The sequence below is a fragment of the Electrophorus electricus genome, chromosome 10 (genome assembly GCF_013358815.1).
Source record: "Electrophorus electricus isolate fEleEle1 chromosome 10, fEleEle1.pri, whole genome shotgun sequence".
Lineage (NCBI taxonomy): Eukaryota > Metazoa > Chordata > Actinopteri > Gymnotiformes > Gymnotidae > Electrophorus > Electrophorus electricus.
In genome coordinates this window covers 4,219,792-4,243,529 of record NC_049544.1, presented here as the reverse complement: position 1 = coordinate 4,243,529, position 23,738 = coordinate 4,219,792, and the positions used below count along the sequence as shown (strand labels likewise).

At 43.3% G+C, this 23,738-nt stretch overlaps 1 protein-coding gene across 7 annotated transcripts in view; it reads right to left on the bottom strand.

The window, feature by feature from the left end:
- The window catches only part of col14a1a (collagen, type XIV, alpha 1a), a 72,348-nt gene that overhangs the window by 46,639 nt on the left and 1,971 nt on the right, over positions 1–23,738 (bottom strand). For 5 of the 7 annotated variants that reach the window (XR_004776569.1, XM_035530675.1, XM_035530670.1 and 2 more), the window contains exons 3-12: positions 20,439–20,555; positions 17,315–17,458; positions 17,132–17,221; positions 3,480–3,632; positions 3,206–3,325; positions 2,849–3,013; positions 2,344–2,505; positions 2,023–2,177; positions 636–765; positions 117–259 (exon numbers count right to left, since the gene is read on the bottom strand). Coding sequence is in view for 6 of the 7 variants with exons in the window: in XM_035530675.1 (XP_035386568.1) it covers positions 117–259; positions 636–765; positions 2,023–2,177; positions 2,344–2,505; positions 2,849–3,013; positions 3,206–3,325; positions 3,480–3,632; positions 17,132–17,221; positions 17,315–17,458; positions 20,439–20,555 (1,379 nt within the window). In the remaining variant the exon portion in view is untranslated. The remainder of the gene's footprint in view (positions 1–116; positions 260–635; positions 766–2,022; positions 2,178–2,343; positions 2,506–2,848; positions 3,014–3,205; positions 3,326–3,479; positions 3,633–17,131; positions 17,222–17,314; positions 17,459–20,438; positions 20,556–23,738) is intronic. The other 2 variants (XM_035530674.1, XM_035530676.1) reach the window with 2 other exon arrangements.

The following is a 23,738-nucleotide window of genomic DNA, read 5'->3' as shown; positions in this document are numbered from 1 at the left end:
TGCACATGGGCAGTCAGCTTTAGAATCATAATATAGAATAGTGGGTTAGAGAAGCTACAGAAAAAGGCATGCAGGCACACAGATACACAAATGTTCACACACACTTGGTGTCTTACCTCTGTTGCATCAGCAGATATGCCACTTAGAGGTTCGTACAGGACCATGTACCCAGAAGCCCCTTCTGTAGACCCCCATCGTACCCGCAAGGTGTTGTCAGTCTCATCATACAGTGTCAGATCACTGACTGTAGGGTAGGCCACTGAAAACACACACACAGACACACACACCAAGACATACCCACACATCCAATTAAACCCCACAGGGATACACATACACAAACACACACATACAAACACACACACAGAGATTAATGTCCATATTTTCGGTTCCAAGTGTCTGTGAATTTTCTTCTAAGCCCTCTGAGATCAGAACATTGCTGAAAGCTGGTGCCTGAAGCAGCTATGCATGAAGAGGTTGTGATAGAGTTCCTCAGCAGAAAAGTGGCTGAGAATGAGTCATGTGATTATGCTGCTACAGGAAGACACAGAAAGGAAGAGCAGAAAGGAAGATACTCAATGTGTAGCTGGAATGGTGGCATTAGTATGAAGTGTGCACGTCCATAAGCAGAGACTCACGTGTGGTCTCGCTGCCCCTGAGAGGCTTACTGACCGAGGCTGTGTACACAGCAAACACTGTAATCTCATACTCGGTCAGCGAGTAAAGGTTCTTTAGCACGGTTGAGGTTTCAGTGCCATCCAGCACAACCTGCACGGGGAGAGAAAAATGTAAACTCTATGGAAAATGTATAATACACACAATACAACCTGACAGACAGCATGCTTTGTGACCTTTGACTTATATTATGAGTTGCTCAAAAAGGGGACTGTTACTTAAATGAGGATTGAATGGCTTTGGTTTAAGACCATTGATAAGCCACAGAGGAATTTCACATTTCTCAGTACTAAAACCACCAGGGAAGTAGCTAGATATGCAATAAGTAATGCAAAAAAAGGATTAATATCTGGGTTCATGGATGCAACTTTGCTTCGAAAAGCGCTCAGGACAAGAATACCGACTGCATGTTGCACTGAAGTCAGCCGCCCCTCATATTCACGATCTCTTTAAGAAATCAGGTCCTCTGGAATATGTCTTAAAAGAAATACACGATGGGACTGAAAAGAAGAGGTTGAAGGACGTTTTTTGGCTACGTTCAAGAAGTATCAGCAACTATGAGCTATGGCTTAAAATCTGTAGCACAATTAGTTTCTATTTATTTTGTTTAAAAAATAATTTGTTTTGTTATTTGAATGGAAAAGAGCTCATGTGCAGTAACAGCCATTAGTCACGTGTCATATCAGAGGCATGGGCTGACCAAATGCACTTTCCCGTGTGATTTCAGTGCCAATTTCACAGCCTGCTTGGACAGGTATCTGCAGGATGCTGTTACATAAAATATTTTCAGAGTACACTTTCAAGAAGTGATGGGGACAAAATCAGCCATTTCAAAGCGTGGCTGGGACATGTCTCCAACATCCCCAGCATCTGGGCCACTGAAAAATTATGACACCTCTAAATCTCCTAAATTACATCCCAACATTCCATCCATGAATATCAGGATGACAGCAGTAAGCCCATTGACCAGGAGGCCTTCTCTCTCCAATGACACCTACGTGAGATGCAGATGAATTTGCTTCAAGGAGCAGATCAGTAAGAGGGCTGAACAGAGTGAGTCTGATTGGTTAAGTGTACAGTGCATGATGAAAGAGGTCTTGACTCGCGGTCATTAATCTTGCCTGGTCACGTCTCTGCGGATATGTGATTGGCCAGAAAAAGATCGCTCACTTCTGTTTGAAAGTGTTGGGAAAGACGTCAAAGAGAGCTTTGGGGGTTTAGCTGATCTGATTTGTGATTGAAGCGTAGTGTTTTAGCAGCTCTGCACTGTTCCTGGTTTAGAGGAAACGTGAAGGTTACTTTTATTATTCTGTAAATGCTTGTAAACCCGGAGAGATGTTAGGAAGTGACCTTGTCTACCGGGCCTTCTTTGGAAGGCTTGTACATCACACGGTACTTCTCCACACTGCCTGGTGCGGGGCTCCAGGATACCCGGAAACTGTGCGCTGTCAGTTCAGACGTCACCAGGTCCTGAGGAGAGCCTACTGTTTCTTCAGGGACAGAATCTCCACATATCAGAAGTATAAGAGTTATTAGACACCAGGTAAAACAAGCATGAGGCTTATGACATACACATGTATATGCATGTTTATAATATGTGCATATTGCCATACAAAAGCACCTGTAAACATATCCAGATCAAGGTAGGCTGCAAATAAAGGCGGGACTCACTCCTGATCTCCTTGTCTTGTTGCTCTACACCATCACACACAGTCCTAGTCAGGCCCTCCACAATAGTGCTCATAATGCTGAAGTCAGCCACATTGTAGACGTGAGTTTCGTCTGGCTCAGAGGCAATGGCCTTTAGCTCATTTTCATCGGCATTCTTCACCCCTACACATGCGAGCGCAGCCACACAAACACACTTTTTTTGGTACACAATACACTTTGTAGGCACACACACTTACTTCAGCAGCAGTAGCAGGTGTACGAACATGTGCAGTGTATTTGATGATAGAGTAGTTGTCAGATATATCACACATGGTTCACCCCATCTAGGTGCCAGTCTCAGATATGCTTATTTAACCAATTTCTGGCTACTGAACATTTTTAAATCCATTGGTATGAACCACAATATAACCTGAGTTTCTATTACACTACATGCAGGTGTGAAAGGTATTCAGTATTTGCAAGGTATGTCTTTTTACACAGTGCCTCATTGAGAAACCTCTCATACCAATGGAAAAGAGCTCGACGCCAGCATCCTTTAAGGTCTGGGCAGCAAGGTCAACCGCATCCTGGGATTTGCCATCCGTAATCAGGATTCCAATTTTGGGAACGTTGTTCCGAGAGCCAGACTCCGGTTTGAAGCTGTTCTTCAGAATGTACGTAAGGGCCAGACCTAGACAAGAACCGACGGGGAAAAGAGCCGTTGTGCTTCCCCGCCATCAATGCCAAGTCAATCCATGAATGCAGTAGAGCTCCTCGTTGACATCACAATCCACTCACACACTGACATGTTCCTGTTCCTGTTCACAACCATGAAGCTGATTCTGTCTCGAGACGTGGGAGCAGGAACACTGTGTTGCTCTACCTGTGAGTGTGTTCCCTCCTTTGTACGGCAGGTTTTTTATGGCATCGATCACAGCATCTTTGGTGGTGAAGGCATTGAGGTGCCACTCAATCCTGGGATCTCCACTATACTGGGCCAGTCCTAAGCATGAGAAACCAATGCTTTCTATGCATTTTGTCAACCATCCACTCGGAACAGCACTTCACAATAAGTTCACTGGAAAAACCATACAGTGCTTACGAGGATGGACAGGATGCTAATGGCTCAGAGATGACAGGAGGCTAGGTGAGCATACCTATACGGATTCTGTCGATTCCCACATCAAAGGCATTGACCAGGTTTTCCAGGAACGTTCGCACCAGGCGGAAGTTGAGCCTGCCGATGCTCCACGAGCCGTCTACCAGGATGACGATGTCTGCGATCGCTGGAGTCGAACACAAGAACTGGTCTGCAGGAGAGAGGTGAAGTTCATGAAAAACTCCAGCCATTTACCACTCATGGCCACGTAAACTGGAAATGTCCAATACGCAGATGTAATCTGATGCATCTCCTCTTTTCCACAAAGCAGAACAGGTAGGAAGAAATCACACCTGAGTCATGGAGGGAAAGCACATTTTTATTAAGGCACTTTGTTAAAGCACAAATGAAGATGATATGACAAAAACAAGAAAAACAATATGACAATAATAGGTATAATAAACACACTGCCATGAGAGCCGTTCTCACAGTGGACACGATTTGCTTTGGGCTCCGCTCAAGCTAGCATACATGAATCTTTAAAGACAGATGAATTGCTCCTGAGAAATTCTCCAGAAATATGCTTGTGTGCGAGTGTGTGTGTGTGTGTGTGAATGTGCATGTGAGAGCAAGAGAGAGAGAGAGAGAGTGTGTGTGTGTGTGTGTGAGAGTGATCATAGCCTGTCCCTAGTAAATCCCACCAGAGTTAAGCAGCACAGCGCTATAAACACACATGTTTTCAACATGAGAAGTAATGGATGGGCTCCCAGTGACAGCAGTAAATCTACTGAGTGTAGCAGTGGACAGCTCTCTGTTTGTGGCATAGGAGTCTGTTGTGTTCATCATTTAGCCATTTATTTCTTTGTAGAATGGGTCCTTCTGCCTCCAAAGCATGATATATAGCGAAATTTCCATCTCTCCTCATTTTTTGCAGAAACTTTGGGGTTCAGACGTAATGGAGCAGTGATCCCAAAAGACTTAAATCCAGCACCAGGCCTCCACAAGCCACCCTAACAAGTGCTGAATGCTGAACAACTGAAGGGGTGAGCGTTGCGTTCAGCAGTCAGCACGCCATCTCTGCTCCTAGCCTGTTGTGCGCTGCTAAATAATCTGTCGTCTTAAAAATGAGATATTCGTGTTAATAGTCAGATACACAAAAATGTAACTCCTTGCCAAAGGAAAATATTGAATGTAGATCAATCAATTCGGTTACCTTCGACCAAGGGCAAGTAATTCAGCTCTGTCGGCAGGACAGCTCAATAAAGGACCGTTCACCAGCCTAAAGGGCTGTTTAATTAACCCTTGTGTCTCCCAATTCTTCGCTTTCCATTTTTTATCAGCACAACAGAGCTGCAGCTCAAGCTACGGCATGCCTCGGCGCCACTGTTAGGCTCTCTCAGGGCAAGTGCAGTGGGAAATCAGAGAGCGCATCAGCAAAAAAAAAACCAAAAAAAAAAAAACCAGAAAGATCCTCTCATTTGGATGCAGGCGAGGGGTGGGGGGCGCCGTGCTGCCTCACATGAGAGCCGGAGCGTGCTGCTGGGAATGAGAGGTGAGAAAGCACCCGGCTCATCTCTGATCCCGCCCCATTGGTTCGCCCCCATCCCCCAGAGCTCGGAGGCGAGCAGCAGAGGGTGCCTCAGAGTCTCGGGAGCCCGAGGTCATGTGACAGCGGGCCGGCGCGCCTCACATGCCGACGCGCTCTGCGCGATGCCGCCGCCGGGCGTGGCGGGCGCTCCCGGCTGTTCCTCGGGGGCGCACGCAGACAAACGCACATGCTGGAGAGAGAGAAAAACAGACAAGCAGGTGAGAATAACATGACACTGACAATGTAGTCGTGCCCCGAGGCATCTTTTGTGACTCGAGAATCAAAGTGTGGATCAAGAAAGACAAGTGATGTGCTCTTCTATAAATGCCCTGATTTTATGCGTCATTTATTCTGCCTTTTCGTTCTCTGATGGCATTTCTGTGCGTGAGCTTCAGTCTTCAGAAAATTAGATAAAAATCACCTATGGTGAGACTATGGTAACATTATGTTCCTTCATGTCCCCTATATTATTCTCATTAAATGCCCATTACTGAGACGTCAAGTAATGACACTCTGTTAGCAAGTCCATGTAAAGATGTGTCAGTCTCCCTCAGTCCAGCAGAGCTGAAGTGTGAGGACTATTAATGTGCAGTTATTAGACGAAATAAAGAAACAGAGAAAAAGGTAACATTAAATGAGTGGCTCAAACTAAGCAACATAATATGCGGAACGAGACCAGACGTAAACGTCTAATGTCAGGTCACTTCCTGCAAGAGGCGCCCCCCCCCGGCTTTTTTGCTTAGCGGTCAATTGAAAGGCTGTGCGCTGTCTGGGCTCACAATGAAAGGGATGTATGAAATTTAACGGCACATAATAGCTGCCTGACCCAAGACATCAAAGATAGAAGGCTGGAGAAGAACCACAACACACAACACAACTCTATCTGAACTTAGAAGCCCTTTATTTAACCTTCTTTTCTAACCCCCCCCCCCCCCCCAGAACTCACACATAAACAATTTTTCTTTGAGAAATATCCATGAGTCATCTTCCAGTATTTCCTTATAGTGTTAGCCAAGGCCTAGAAAATTTCCATTAAACCATCTGATTATTATATATACCTATTACACTTATTACTTTAGGCCATAACATGTAAATTTTATTTACAAAGTTTTAATATAAAAAAAGATATTCATAGCCTCTTTTTGGTTCTCATTAATATAATCTTGTTAGTGGTATTTACCATATGCTAAAGGCAATCTGTATTATAAAATGTTCTGTTGACTACTGCCATGAGGATTAATGTGCCTGTGTAAATGTGGATCTAACAACTTCAAAAATTCATTCCAGCTCATTCCACTCAATGTGGTAACAGTGATATATCAACAAAACAGAAAATATCAAAGACGTTCATGCAGCTTTGTATAAACAATTCCAAATAGTTAGCTGAAAGAAAATCTATCGTAAAATCAAATGGACGGACAGATGCGTGATATATCCGCAGCATGCTCATCCACAAAGTTGAGATGCTTGTGCTCTTCCTAGATATGAATGTGAATCCAAACCATCTGAAAGGGCCTTCTAAGGCAGAACAATCCAGAGATTATGTCTCTGTTGTCATATAAAAACCAAGAGTGTACAGAGAGAGAGAGAGAGAGCCAGAGAGAGAGAGAGAGAAAGAGAGAGAGAGAGAGACTAAGAAAAAGAACCAGAGGCTGAGAGATAGTCCAAAAGTCGTGTTTAAATACCATTCAGCTATTCAAACCATTCCCTGCCCACACTGCTTGGCTGCGTGGAGAAAGCCTGGTCCCAGCTTCTCTATTCTCCAAAAGAATGCAGACTGCTATTTTTGAAAGGCAGAGGGAAGCAGAGCTGGTTGGCCTGACCTCCGCAGGGCAGGTTTTACACGTAGACCACAGCCGCATCTACATCAGCCTTCTCTCGGATGGCGTGCCACGGCAAATATGTTATGGCTTCTGGAAGCCGCACCGCTCGCTGCCAGGATTGCTGAGCCGGTTAAGGGCTGGCTCCGTTTAAAAGAGCCAGCATAGCTAATTGGTCCACTCAGTCCAAACAAGCTGCGCTAACAGACAGTGTAAGATTAAGTCCAGCGTAGGATTTTGAGGATTTTTGAATGGTTTTGTCATGCTCGGGGTAGCACTGTCACCAGTGAAATCAACTGAGTGTGTCATTGTCTTAGTGAATGAGGCCCAAAGTTCCAGGAAAATACAGGCACGAATCTGACATTGCCTGGAACACACAAAGAGCTTTTCTTGCTTTCCAGAGTTGGCACGAGGCATGAGGGGAGCCACAGGTCAATTCACATTTACCCCTCTGTGGACTGAATGCACCAGGAGGGGGGAGGGTGAAGGGAGAAAAGACCTTGAAAAGCATTTTTGATGCTAATGTGTAGGGACAATGATCCAGCCCACATCCAGATTCCTCCCTATGCACCAACTGCAAAGCACGCTAATTACGATCCTACATGCTTCTTAAAACCGACTGATCTCCAATACTGCATGTACTCAGCTTTTAAAACTATTCTAAGCTACTAGCTGAGTTTCGTCCAATTACGGAATACATAGTACATCTGACCAATCCACGATAGTAAAGTTATACCTTTGACCAAGCTCAGAGTGCTGAGTCACATGGCCCAACCCAGACTCCATGCTGTTTTACTTCAGTTTTATAACGTTCAGGTCTCATGCTCCTCTAGCCTACAGCTAGCCTCCGGTTCAGTTTCACACCCTCAACGTTCGGCCTACTTAATTATTCAGAGTGCAGGACCTTGTTACTACTGTCTGGTTCCCTTCAAAGCTCATCTACTGCTTTTGCCTTTCTAATTTCTCCTTTTTTAACTGCTATTTGACAAATCTTTTTTAAAAAGGCCCAAGTCTGTCTGGCAGTGAAGTTGGGTTTACACTGATTTCCTTTTGTCAGGTGCTTTCTCCAGGTTTCTAGTGAAGCACAGACTCTCGCAGCGTCTGGCCTGCAGGGACTGTGTTGAATGAGTCTGGGTTAAGTATGGGAACAATGCTAACGAGAAAAGCCTTAGGCCACTGTGTGTGTGTGTCACCTTTAATTTCCAAACTCCTAGTATGAAAAGTTCAGTAGGGCTTTATTGTCATTTCAGCTATATACAAGTACACAGCAAAACGAAGCATGTTCCTCCAGGACCATGGTGCAGCACAAAACTAATGCAACAGACAACATGCTACACAAGTGCAAACCACACAGTACAGTGCAATAATACCATGCAATAAATACAGGACAGCACCAATACACAATGAACACACAGTGCATTTATTTTGACCAGTACAGTACTGGGAATATGTAAAGTGGGTTAGTGCATAGGAGTCGGTGACATGCTATACTGAACACAACAGTCACCAGTGGCAGCCAGAAGCTCCTCTTTAATTATTCACCATTCTGCCTCTACATTAGCACTTTCTAGACCCTCAATAAAAAAGCTTTTATATGTAATTATTGAGAAATCATTAGATAAACATTTGAATTTGTCGCCAAGTTTATACATTTTAAAGTACAGCCAGGACATAGTGCTAAATGATAATCAGGAATAGCTCCTAGGAATCAATTATTTAGCAAAATTTCTTAATTTTATTGTTGTGGATTTTTTTTTATATGTTCCATCTCCTAATATGTGCACAGCACAGATTGCTCATGTAGTCCCACTGAAAAAACTTGCATTCAAACGCCATAGATATCACCTGCATGGAAATTACTGAAAGGAATGTAGGTTATGTTTATGAACATCTATTTGCTTTATTGTGTAAGTGCTGTTGTTATCGTTATTATTACAAGTACTCTCATTCATCATCAGTGTTATTATTAATGTCACTGTTATAATCTCTACTTTCCTTTGCCATAACTCCCACTATATTCAGTGTGTTCATTTTGCAGTTTTGCTTCTGAAGGCACGTTATATTTTGCACAACACTTCTGTGCGATTACTATGGCAACTGACCTTGTTTTTGTAAAGATCTTTGAAAACCAATAAATACGTTGTTTAAGAAATTGGTTCTTTGTACACCTCTTCTCTTTTACATGACTCATTTGAACTTTGTGCTGTGAGATTAGAAAGTCCACCTCTAACACCTCATTTCAGACTTTTAACGCGCATTAATCTCCCCTCCCAGATAATCACAAGGATGTCATTCTTACTTTTGATCACTGAAAAATACTCAGTTTATGATTCACCAGCATGTTTCAGCAAAGGTTTTACGCCACACTGTGCCAAATAAAATTCAGAATCCGACAGTTCCATGATATCCGTTTCAAAAGGTATAGAAAAAGAAATAAGTGAGCCGATTATTTGATTATTTGATTCCGCCATTCTCAGCCCTTCGGCTTTTCTCTGTTCATAAAAGTAAAGCACCTTGAGTTAAGCGTATACGAGGCAGTCAGCTCATGTAGCCCAGTGCAAAAGTACAGGGCCTAATCAGAATGTGCCAGCCCTCATCCATCAGAGACTTCACGCCATATCACCCCAGAGGGTTAACGAATGCCAACATCCATTAAGCGCCAGGGCAAGCAGTTTGCGGACTAAAAGTGGCCGCATATTTGAAAGATGCTGCACTTTAGCATTGAATCTTGGACACTTGCAATATAAAAGTGATTATATGAGAATGACTGAATGGATACGTGTAAGAGAGAGAGAGAGACAGAGAGAGAGCGAGAGAGAGAGAGAGAGAGAGCGAGAGAGCACTACTGTCCCCTCTGGTAATTAGTGAGCTACTTATCTCATGCCAAGCACTGCATTAGAAAGGTACTGTAATTAGAAGCGATGAGGCCAAGTCTCTGGCCCACTCCGCATGTGAAGGTCAAGAGCAGCAGTGTCCTTATGCCCGGGACTCTTCTACAGGCCAAGTACAGGCCTTGCACTTCATCAAGCTCAATCTTTCACCCTATTGGCCATCTGCCTTTTCTATGCAGTAAGCACATGTATGTAATAATGTACACTGTGGTGAAGAGTGTAGCAGAAATAAGTATTTTTCTGAACTTTATGTCAGCGTATCATACTGTATCTCATGCGAGCCTCTCCAGAATAATTGACAGTCGTTGTAAAATTGCCTGAAAATAAATGAAAAAAAAAAGGCTTTGTTCTGTATCAGCTTGCTCTTACATTGAAAATATAAGAAAAATCTAAGCTTTTAGTGAGGTAAACATCTTCAAATAATAATAAAAAACCTGCATTTATTACTGTGCCCACACTGACTTGTTTAGATAACAAGACTAAATCTTCTCTTATAATACTGGGTGTGGTAGGAAAAGCCAATTCTTCCATATGGAATCTGTTCAGATTCTGTGGGGCCCTTAGCCTTTCCATGAATACTCTGCTCCACAGGCTTTCAACACGGTTTTAGTCAGGGGACTGGGAACAGTCACTGCAAAAGCTTCATTCTGTGGTGAGTGAATCAGTTTTTTGAGTTATGCTTTGGACCATTGTCGGTTTTAACCTCTTGGCAGAGGCAGCCAGATTTTGATCTAAACTCCCACGGTGTATGAGAGAGTCCATGAAGATTCCAAGGGCCTGTGGATGGGAAAACAGCCGCACAACATCACAAATTCATATGCATACTTTATAGTGGGGATTAGATTCATTCTGCATGAACCTGACAATTCTTATGCCAAACCCATCTTTTTAATTTGTTGCACAAAAGTTCTATTTATACTTGAAACTTCTTGGTTTTTGCCCTAACGGTGCACAGATTGTTATTATCAGGTGTGAAGCTTTCTAATGGCTATTTTATTACTTCTCTTTTATTGATTTTATAAAGATCAATAACCAATTATTTAATTTTATTTGTATATTGATCTTCCACTTGTTTGTGGAAGAGTAAGGATATCTGAACTGCATGTTACTTTGTATTTATACCCAAGTGAAACAGAAAGACATGCATGACTATTTAAAGAGTTTCTACAAACGTATGAGAGCATAGGAGTTATGTTCAAAGCCGGTTTTACACTGAGCAATTATTGTGGCGATTATACTGTCACAGATGACAATCGCAAATCATTAAATAATTCTGTGGTTGTGAGTTAAAATCTGTGGTCTTTGTACGTCTGATGTGGCATGTTCCACAGCAGTCAGTTTAATGCCTCTGCTGCCAAAGACAGCCTACGATTATCCTCTGACAATGTCACACATTCTGCCCCAACATTTTGCTGTGTCACTGGTGCTATGAAGCACATCTAAAATCAACCAATATGGAGCAGCCTGAATTTACAGACAATTCACACAAACCACAAATAAACAGCATCAAGGCGAAATGAAAACAAAGTATGTGGGATTAAAATGTAAATGGTTTGTGGAATTATGTCAGTAGAGGAAATGCATTCTCGAAGTCGCTTATGGATGACAAAAGCAGAATATTGTAATTTTCTAGCATCATGGGTTTATTGCCAGAAAATATTTATCATATTATGTGACATTCAACACTGCTGGGATTTCGGCTGCATCTCATACAGTGTGAAATGCAATAAATACATCTCAAACAGCAAAGCCACTTTACAAAGGTAATATATAAATATGTCAGTTAGATTTTGTTCACAAACATTTCTAGGAATGACTAAAATTTCAACATAATATGTTTTTTTTATGTTTTTTTTCCTTAAATAAATGCTTATATTTCTCTCATATTTTAAGTGTAAGACTAAACCAATGAATAACAAAGACATTTTCCATAACCTATTTCATGCATATTTACTGCAGGCAATAGTCATTCTAGAGGGAATTGCAACTCCATTGTACAGCACTGAACCATATAGCTCTATATAGTTTTATACAGAGGAAATTAATAATGTACAGATGCTAAATGTTTACGATCATCTACCACATACCACATATCATATAATGACACAGGAAGGCTTTTTAAAAAGTTGCATAACTGTTGTTGTTTATGTTTATGTATATTCACTGTGCCCCAGTATCCCTTAATGTTTGCAAGTGTGCGATGGGCAATAGCAGACATAACTGTACCAGGCAAACAAAAAACAGAGCAGTGATTACAAATTGAACACAAGTTCATAACTGTAAACACACAAGCGATGTACTCACCACTGATTTAAAAGCTATTTGACAAGACCTTTGTAACTACTGAGCACTGTAATACTGAAAAATACTTAACCACAGATATTGACAAAGATTTCAGCACTCTGATGAAGAAAGAGCAGGTGTTGTTTCACCCTTCTTTCTTTTGTGTACGCTAAACAAAACTGCTCATTTAACATTAATGTTCAGATTTCAAATAAAACTTCAAATAAAACTTTTTTTTTTTTTTACTAATTAACTCATGATTGTAATATATCTATTTGGACAAGTAGAATATGCCTAGTTCCCACAGTTAGCCCACAGGCATTAGCTACACAGTGTTAGGGTACTGTGTCTGCTCTTTTCCTGATTCTAACAGCATTGACAGGTGAGTATCACACAAGCCTAACAAGCTCCTGTCATGTCACATCCCCAGGATCCCTTGCTACTCCACCAGTGGTCGTGAGGAAAAATGTCTTCCTCACAAAATGCCACTGGTTTATTTTTCATTCATCATTTTATAAGAGACACCGGGCCTTTACTGCATATTGGATGTGTGAGTGAGAGAGTGTGTGTGTGTGTGTGTTTGTGTGCGCACCAGTGTGCACTCCACATGACAGCTCTCACACAAAACTCCACCGAAGACATCAAAAATCCCTTTAGGGAAAAGTCTAAATAAATAATAATGCAAGAAATTAATGTGGTTATAAATATAATTGCATGGGCAGAATTTAATCCCAGCTCTGACGGGTGTTATGAAAATATTAGCTCCCCTTCGCGCCCTGTGCTGCCTCAGTTCTCCTGACTTTATGTGTGAGGAGTGTCATAGAAGAACCTCTTAAGTCATCTATTAGCCTGTGCTGACCTTCAACACCGGATATGAACCATTTGTTTGGCTGCCTACACCTTTTCAGACAAACAGCTGTGAAAACAAAGAACGTTTCAAATCTTTAAAGGGATTTAAAGACTCAAAGACGATGGACCAGGGGGAGAAGAAACCGAGGGAAAGAGAGAGAGAGAGGTCAGTCTCCTATGACCCCATAATCCCCTTCAGCAGCGTTTTATTAGGGTTGCCTCATCAAGAAGAGATGCACATCTACACTTGCACATTACTCCTCACAGCTGGCTCCTCTCCTCTCTTCCACAGGCTTCCTCAGGAGGGAGCAGGAGAAGCGAGCGCATCACGCAGTGTGCATGAAGGACACGTCTCCAGACTGCAGAAGCCCACTCAGACTTTCCCGAGGTAAAAGTGCAGAGCATTCCGAAATCCGCTCAAAGAAGAGTTTGGACAGATGTGCCTGAACCCTGAGACTGAACCAGAGCTAACCCCGCCCCCCCTCCACCTTAATTAAAGCCCGGGGTATTGCATAAAATCGATGACCTCATAAATAAATGATGTCACTGGTCTTCAAAGGAATAGCCTCCACTGCCGGGGAAAGCCATGGACGCCTAGGTCAGGGAGAGCAATAAACAAAAACAGGCCACAGATGTGGAGTTCTGCTGTATGATAGGACTTGCACTCCTCTGTAAATGACGTCCAACACACCAGGGCAGATAACCAGGGCACATATCTTTCATTAAAGTCTACTGACCAAAAGCACTACAGGCTAAATGCAATATAGGGATGAATACAGCAAATAAAGTCAATACCAGTTTGCTCCTGGGTCAGCTAATCTCACAACAGTCAGATCCTTGACTTGGTTGCTGTTTTCTTGGTTACATGGCAGATCGAATCAGACCATATTAAACAACCAGGAACAGAGTGAGCGAAAAAGCCTAAAAGTCTTTACAATATTTAAGGGTCTCTAATGCCATTTTGGTGACACAGCTATGGCTCTAGAAAGCTGGACGTTGGCCATATGGCTGGGAAGATTACACCAGAGTACAGCCGCACCATGAATTAATCAAGAAAACAGACTCTGCACACAGTCACTCAATCAGTGTGAGATTAAGAGGAAACCGCTGCACCAGTGTCCTGAGGCGAGTTATCAGAACAGAATTTTAAACACTCAGCTTGAGCTGATGAAAGTAGCGGAGTTCGTGTCTGTCATTGAAAACAGCACAACGAGCACGTAATAATAGAAACACTCCTGTAATTGTAACGCAAGGCATGGTGGCCCTGCCAATTAGCGAGCACTGCCAGTGTGTGATAGAGCTTCCTCGATGTAAAGGAGATGCAACTCATACTTTAAATGAGCTGAAATGAGATAAGAACATTATTATATATCATTTGCACAGCATAAAACATATATGGTCCTGGGTATGAATTACGTCCTTATGCTTAGGAACACGTAGGATCCAGGCTAAAGCCAAAGGCCTCATCGGAATTCCTGACCAGTCCAGGTGAGCAGACAAGAGCCACCACAAACAGTGTGTCTGTTCCAGCGGGGCCATGGGGCCAAAGCCTATCGGCTCCTTCCACCAGCGGGCCCCGATGTTTGATAGGACACCTTCCCTTCGCACTATCCTTCAGAGACACTCCTAGAGCCTCTGCTTCTTTGTGATGGCAATCCAGAAAGCTGCCCTTATCACTGCCAACCCCGGCAGCTATTAGCATTCTAAATGCTATTAGCATTCCCGACATCTATCCCAGACTAATGCTCGGCACTGGAGTGCCATTGTGGCCTGGGCCTTCCACAGTGCTGCCTAAAATAACGCTCCGTACCAGTGATCCCTCATTAAAAATGTTTCCTCGCAGGAAAATAAATTACACATCGAAAATATCATCACACCAGACTACACATTTCCATTAGCAAGAGAGGCCATCTAGAGAGAGGCTAATGTTCCATGTGTCTCCGTCAGCTTGGGTTTCTTCCTCTGATGGGAATGGGAACACATCACTGTGTGTTTGTCTCCGTGTGTCTCTCTTTGAAGCAGATTACAGTGGTTGCAGGTACTGGGCGACTCAACGATGACACCCCTGCCCCCACCTCCACTCCACCCTCCAGGACGCCCTGCAGTATCTTGCCCTTTGATAAATAGGGTCAGCAAAGCCTATTATCAAGCCCCTTCCACTCCTCCACCATTATCCACAGGGTTACGCGTCTGGCAGGCGTGGCCCCTGACCTTCACCGCCTTTTACCACGAGCCGAAAGACAAAACTTACTAGTCCAGGTGGCCTTAACTAGCTTGGAGCTAGCCGCTGTCTGAGAGGAGCGCCTCCTCCTCCCTTTGTCTGCCTCTCTGTCTCTCTCAAAACAATCACAGCTCTTCCTCGCTCACGCCGCTGTAATTTCTGGACTTAATGGTTCAAAGCCTGCCCACAGCCATTCAGAATCAGTGAGAGACAGGGAAAGCTGATGACAGCCTGCTGCGCCCAGATGTTGAACATGAATCAGGGTTGCAGGTGGCATCTCCAGACTCTTAATGTTGTGAACATTAGGACTGGCATTGCTCTGAAAGGCTGCCGGTTCATTCATCAGTGGAGAAAACGGAGCGATTTAGAACAACAACAGCAACAAAAAAAAAACAAAACATACCTTTGTTGAGCTCAAAGAGCAGTTTCACAGCCCGCACGAGGACATCAGATAGCCATTTACTTTCATTCTGTCTGTTTGGGCACACTCTCAGGACAGACACATCAAAAGGAGGTCTGGTTGTGTGACAGCACACAACCCCAGCCAGCACACACACAGTATACACTCATATGTACAAACACACATACACACCACAGTTGGATAGACCTGGGGGTGACTGGGTGAATGTGGGGGAAAAAAATCCCTTTTTCTGCCTAGCCAGGATAAGCACCAAAGCCCAGTATTGTTTGGCCAAAATGACCACATGAGAACTCCGTCATTCACACTAGTCACTAGCCATTGAACACAGATTTCTTTTCAGCAATTCCATGCATCCCCTGACTGCTTTACTGCAAAGCAGCAATCTGATATGAAGGTATTAAGTACTTAGTAAGTCCAGGTCATAGCACTTACAGTCAAAAAACAGCCCTGGGCTGTCCTAGAGCCCCGCCCCCAAACTGTCTCTGCGAATCCTCTCAGGCACTTTATTTCCCTCAAACAACTTCCACCCACAACGGGTCTTTGTGCCAAATTTCATCCTCTCTGGCCCATTAATTACTGCAGTTTGAGGAGAGTAAAAAAACAGGCTGCTAGGTTCTTTCTCAGCTTCCTAAGAGGAAGCCCAGTTTACATCCCATGCTGCATAGCAGTTTAATGCTGAGGTGCCCCAAATTAAAGACAACAAGCAAGACGTCCAAGACCAACACATCATCGCCTCGGCCGAATCGTCGTGACGAGGGGCCCAGATGCACCTCTGAGCCCTACAGCATTTTTCAAACCCTTCTCAGTCTAGATGAGGTTTTGCACTCTTTAAAATGAATGGCCATGGCTCTGCCCAGTACACCCGTAACAGTCTTTACTCCTGGGGCACTGAAGGAGCCAATGAAAACAGCAGATTGATCAGGCTGGATAATAGCAATCCTGTGTGACAATGCACTCGCATGGGCAACTGGGATTCGGCTCCCCCTCCAATTATGATCCTACAGATTTTTTAAAACCACACTCTCTGCCCCTCTCAAAGCACCATCTACTAAGCTGTCATGTTTCATAGCAGCACGTAATAACAGCACACACTTCTTCATACATCGCGCTAACGCTGAATGGTGGAGAACAGCCCCGATGCAAGGCTGAAGGTAAGCTAATACAGCCTCGCGCACAGGACCAGCAGAGATGGAAGGAAGACTGATCCTGGCGGACTCCAAGCCTGAAGTTTCAGCCGGGATCCTCATCTCTGACCTCGGCTTCGTGAACATGCTCATTTTTATCAAGCGCATCAGGGACGGGGGAGCTAGCCAGCACCAGCGGGCCATGAACCTCAGCGGATTCATTCCTTCAGTCCTCACACACCTCTGGTTCCTAAAGGCCAACAGATATCTTGGCAGAGCAACATTTCTCAACGGCAAAAGTGCAATCAAGATTTTGATCAACAACAACAACAACAAGAACAACAAAAAAAACCAAAACACCAAAGAATATGACATTTGAAACGCAGGACGCAACCAGGTCAATTCCACCAACAATCCAAAAATTCCACCAACAATTCCTCATATGAAGACATGAACGTTCTGAAGGTGTGAAGGGGTTAATGAAGGGGTATGTGAGAGGAACAATCAGTTTACCTCCTGATATCTCTGTGGGGTCTTGTGTAGGCAGGGTGTCTTTCAGTCTCTGCAGCTGAGTGCTCTCGCCATTCAGCTGGCTGTCCTTAGCTGTAGCAACCCAAGTAATTCAGCATGTGTAAAAAATTGTCTATAACCAGCAGGTGCAGTAGGAGGGCTTCATGACACTGGTGTTTTTCATACCTACGTATTTCGCGTGAAGTGCTCTACTTTGCTGGCTTCCCCTCACAGTCATAACCTTGACTGTGTACTCCTTCGTGGGATTGAAGTCATGTATTATCGCCTTATTCTCTCCCTTCGCCATGCGAAGCTCATTCCTCTCGCCACCTGTGATTGAATGCATATCGGTGACAGCAGGTTGATTAGTATGCGGTGCATTGCCTCGCCATTAATGTTAACAAAGCCATCAAAGCTCATTCCCTGCTCGGGCGGGCCCTTCCTCAATGTCAGATATGGAAGCGATGGGTTGCCAGGATAATCCTGTAGTGAGGATTTTGCGGGTGATTTGGCAACATGCGACGGGGTGCTCGTAGCAGCCTAATGCCGCAGGACGACGTGTTTATGTCTGACCTTCTGCTACAGCGGCGTAATATCTGTGCTCGGAAAAGCCACGTGCGATGTGTCCTATACTTTACACTCTGTGTGGCTGGGTGCTAAAAAATTTATGCAAATAAATAAATATTTGCACTTGCTTGCATATTGAATAATGAGTTTCCTTTAAGTGTAGAGCAGCTGGTGACACTTTGTCCTTCTTTTAGTTTAAGCATCTGTATGCCTTGCTGTGTTTTCAAGGAATTTATTCCTTATATATGTTTGTTGACGCTTACTGGCTGCAAAAGAAAAAATTATTTTCCTTTTTTACAAGTCTAATGTGTGTGTGCGCGTGTAATACAATTGGAACTTTGCAACCAGTTGAAAGCACAATTCCGTCAAACTTCTCCCGTATGTAATATTTAGATAAAAATGATAAAACACATATAGCTACACAAAACTATCAAAACAAAATTAACATCCTCTACATTTGCCTTGAGAGAACAGCAAATTAATTTTGACTTTACTCTTCCGACACTGTAGCACTGCTTTAAGCAATGTTATTGAATTTATGGTTCATGTCAAGCTGCAACAAATCAGTGCTAATTGTGGCTAATGTGCAGAAATCCAAATCAATGTTGAATATGTTAATTGTTGAACAGCAACACATTTTCAGCTGTATATTACAAAATCTGTTCAGATTCCCATGCAAAACCATTTCTCTTCTTTTAAATATGACAAAATAGCTAATACTAGAGACAGACAAGTTCCACACATATTCATTTATTATATCCACTACATGCACACGTGATTTGCAAAGGCAAGCTGCAGACAGTGGCGCGGGCTTCTATCGTTTGTTTTATGACCTTAGATAAGCCTCACTTTCCACTTCACTTAACCTCTCCAGGTTTCCACGTCAAGCACTCCAGCCGCCGTTATGTGGCCTCCACTCCGTCCCTATATCTGAAAACCCAGACTGTCTCCCCCAGTTCACATCACTGACCAGTGATGCCGATTCAAATCCCTGCGGACCACAAAGATATCAATTTGGGGCGGGGGGGTGGAAACTGCACTTGCTCAGCGGCTGCAGCGAGTGTGATTGGGGTTACGGAAGGCCGAAGAGGTTCAGCACTGAAGTTCCCAGTCTGCTGATGAGTGGGCACCACTTAAGAGAGAAGTGTGAGACAAAGGTGCCGTGGATCTGTCACCTGAAGCAAAACCTGGTGAGGGGACATCAAAGCACTCAATTTCTCATTTGTTTAAATGAGCCCAGGAGAGATACAAAGGACAAAATCAGTTTGGAGTGGTGGGTAGGTCAGCTCCATTGCTTTGATTTCTGCCACTGTGAAACTGAAGGCTTTTTCAAAGGAACTGGTTAATCTACAGCTACTGTTAAAACATTAACGCTTCCAGCTGTAAGCATCATGAGAACATTTGCCTCCTGTGTTTTCGTTTGAAAAGACAACACAAAATCCAAGATTTTCAGCCCAATAGTAAAGTTTAACTATGTTTGTTTAGTTTTGAGCTCAGCAGAGGCAATAGCCAGAGCCAAGTCTGACTGACAAAGAGCATCAGACTACAGTGGGAGCCCCTTTAGCTCTCAGATCAGGAAATCCATAACCGCAAAGACACTCTGCAGGACAGAATACAGATTTTCACAAACCATAAACCTGACATGACCTCTGTTGCTATTTTTCCTCTCTCTTCCCCTCTTCCCGCCCAGGGATGGTAGCATTGTTAAGGGATGTGGAACTCACTCAGCTGACATCTGATCCTGTAAACGCAGGATCCGATGGGGACCTCTCTGACCTGCTCCACTTGTGGTGCACCACCGCAGGCAGAGGGCTTCCACCCTACCCCACCCCAACAAAGAGCCACTGCAGCCTGTGGACACTGACAGACTCCAGCCATTGGCCGTCCTCGTTCTTCATATCGCTTGCACACCTCACGTCTTCCGACAGAATTAATGACAGCACTTCACACTGCTGTAGAGTTAGACTAAAGGCTGCTATAATTAAAACAGCTGCCCTTCCCATCTGTTAGAGCTGCTGGTCTAACTTCACTTAACCTCATAGCGGAAGCTGCTAAACGCCACTCTGAAAGCTTGAGTTTTCACCAAGAAATGAGCCAGACTGTTCTGAGCGTGTTTAGATTGTTATCCATAGGTGAGGGGTTTTAGGTCTTTAATAAAAGGACGAGCTCTAGGGCCTGATGGTTAATAAACACCTGACCTTCTCAAGATGCCCTGTTGTTGGCCAGGGCTTGGGCCCAGGGTTTGGGCCCAGGGCTTGGGCCCAGTGGTTAGGCTAGATCTGAGCTTAATCCAAGACCTCTTGTTGATATGTGTTTATAAACAGGCAGTCCTTTAGCAATAATGGGAAAGATATACATCTGCTTTGTCATTTGGGCCATACAATATGAACAAAATATCATATTCCAATTACATGGTTGCATATTACATTTGCAATATGATGCGTGACATTTCCATCAGAGGTTTTAAAAGATTGGGCTGCATGAGTGTCTGACTCATCACGCAGCACACAATTGGAATTTCTGTGCTTTGTTATAAACCTCAGTTGCTTTTTTTTTAAATATGATTTTTAAAAATCATTGTACAGCTCAAAGTGGTCCATTACTGTGAATGGATAAACTGTTAATATATGAATTTCTGAGTTAGGGATCCTTAAGCATTAAAAAAGTACATACAGGCACAACAAATATCAGAGAAAATGAATGGTGGTTTATCAAGGCCATTACACAGGTTCATGCTTCTTACCTGGCGCACTGTTGTAAATGAACCTATAGCCATCATATTCCCCCTTTGGCTCTTTCCATGAGACTTGTAACTTGCCTGGCCCCAGGACTTTAAACCGTATTCTTCGTGGACCTGGAACTGAAAGAGAAGAACCAGGATATTTCACCCTTCACACTGACCACCATGTAAGTGTCACATATTGCTGTATGTTGTGCGCATTCAAACTGAACACATTCCAGAAGCATGAAAAAGTGGAGAGGTAATGGCTTAGCTAACGCAGAAAAACAAACAATTCTACACATGCCTATATAACAAACCACACTCTCAGAGCAGCTTAAACAAGATCATTTACTTACAGAAATTTTAATTCATTATCATTTGGAGGATATTTTAATGTTATTTAAAGTTGGAGCATAGTGAGAGAAGATGGTACTAGAGAAGAGAATGTGGCTTATTAAACCTAGGCTAGAGACTACAGCACTATTCTCATAGCCAGGGATGGGTTTCGATCCAAATGGGCCAGTTCCTGCTCGAGCCAATCTTTTCAGTTCCACTTCAGAATCAGTACTGTATTCACTTCAGAATGTTTATTTGGAACATGCCAGAGTACTACATCAAATATTACGAAAACACGACACTGGAGAAAAAAGGATATCAAATACAGGCAAAGCATAGAGCACATAATGGATGCACTATTTTTTTTTCCAAATGTAACAATTTAATATGATTTTTCCTGTCTGAAACAGTTTGAAATTTTCCAGAACTTGGAAGTGCTGTAGTAGCAAAATGTAGGCCCAAAGAGTCTGTACCCATCCCTAACTATTTTAAAGACATGAAAGAGGTATTGGAGGACCAGTTCAGGAGACACCATTTCAAAGACTTTGAAATTTGCAACCAATTAGAACTTTTGTCTTGCTGATAAAAGGTCAGGTCATGCCAGCTCATTAGTCGTTAATGGAGAGCTTTGACCCCAAATTAGTTTTAAATGCCATAAAGTGTTAGCCCCGTGTGCCTGGCCACCACACCTGCTGTACATACATTTCTGCCGAGATGTATGTGTGTATGAGTCACAATGAAACCCCAAACTCTGTTTCATTCATCGTTACAGAAAGAAGTGAGAATGCCCATATTTTTTTAACATGCTACCAGTTATTTTATGTGTTACACTACAATAAAAATATATGTACTGAACTGTACTCCAAGTGTGGGCATTTTAAAAAAAAATGGGTTGGAAAGAAAATGTAGTCAGACACAAGCACCACTGAATGAAGTGAAAACTATGAGCGCATGTATAAGTAACAGAAACTGCTCTAAATTCACCAACCTGAAACTGAGGATTGGGTTTCTGATCTGCCGTCTCAAGAGAGCCTCCACTCCACACTCTTTTCTGCAGTCTCAAAACAGGCCTGTGCCTTTGATGGCCACTTTGTCAAACTGAAATACGTATGTACAGGAACACGACGCAAACATCTCATACAGGACGAAAGCGAGCGAGCCTGATGCTCCAGAGCGTGCCTAGACATCCCCCATTTGTGAAGCGTGGTAAGGGGGAAACATTGTCGCACGTGGCATACTCAAGAGCATTCGGGTCTGCACTTTTGATGAAGCGACTGGAAACAGGTCTGTGAAGGCACGGGAACGTTGAGGTGCTTGCACATGATCGGTGAATAAGAAAGAGGAAACATGGGGTGTTATGTCCCCTTCCAGACAGGACAAAGGCCCCTGAATCCTAAAAGAACTGCAGCTACTGCTGCTTTCCGGAGGATCACTCACGAAAGCGTCTCCACTTTTGACTTCCTCCCGCTTATCTAATTCACTCCCACTTTTCGGCAGTGGAGAGAGTGTTCGCGAAGACACAGAGATGGTTTGGCATGGCGCGCTTCTACCATCGCAAAGGTGAAACGCGACGACTCGTAACTTGAAAAGACAGGTACGAGCGGGAGGCCCCGTTCCTGTCTGTATTTTAGAGACGCACAGCTGCGAACCCAGCAGTCTTTGATGTGGCTATCTTTCATCCATTTGAAGACACTTGTGCTTTGGCAGATAGCACTTACTCCAAATCCCCAGGCTCCTTTTATCACTGCACTTCCGCTTACTTACCTGACAGAGAGCCACACGCCTCTTTTGAACCTTTATCTTTTAACAACATGGAAATCCCTGCCACGGGAATTAAGATATTAGCACCTGCAGGGGAGGGAAGAGTTGAGAATATTGTGTGCCCCGCCATCAAAGTTATTAATGGGATGCAAAATACCGCAAATCTGCACATTGTGGGAATTAGAGAGGGGTGAGATGATGGTTGACATGTCCCCAGTTTCAATGGAGGTGACATAGCTGTGGCTAGATTAACATAGTTCCACCGCAAAATGTGCAAATCATAGTATGCAAGTAAACTGGTGAATTTATGAACGTCAAAGATTTACATGCAAATCAAAATTACAATTACCCTTTTGTAAAAGCATTTTGTGTTTGTGCCAGACATATTTGTTTACTGTGCCTGTTGAGATTTGAGACACTCTGTTTCAAGGTGACATTTCGTTCTAATTTCGTGCTATTTCATTACAACTTTGTGCCTTAAAAATAGATTCTGTCAGGTGCAATAGCCTCACACAGTCTCATAGCACTGCAATCAAAATGGTTTTCATGAACATCCAGCACTCCCCATTCGTTTTCATCAAGTTTGGCACTTAGTTATTTTACACATTTTCTGTTCTATACATCTGGACTTTGACTTCAAATAAGAGCCAAAATACCAATGCGTGCGGCTCTGCCCATTAGATATAGCCTACACAATCTGTTTTTATTGTCCAGTAAACCAGCCTAAATTTCATCTTTATATTGTCTTATTTATCTCAGTGAAAGATACACACTCGTGCCTGTTAGCCTTTAGTGCCCTGTTACAGCACACAGTCACATATGGACACAAAGCACATTAAACACGCACATTAAATTAAAGAGTTTTTTCTCTCTTTTGGTGAAGAAATTTCCTGTGACTGAGTGAGAGCGTAGGCTGCCAATCAAACAGAGCAGAAAGTGACAGAGAGAGAGAGAGAGAGAGAGAGAGGGGGGATAGAAAGAGAGAAAGGTGAAGCAAAGCAAGAAAAAGAAGGGGGGGGAAACCCCATGCTTGCAGTCACCTTGCAGTGCCTTGCACTCTGGGAGCTGGCATGAATGCAAGGCTCCTTTGAAGCAGACCAGCCAATTATACATGTAAGTCCCCTTCAGGGATATCATATACATACCTTCTGATATAAAAGACAGAGATTTTCCTTGGTCTCTTTCTCTCACTGGCATAATGAAAACTATAAACCTCTGAACTTT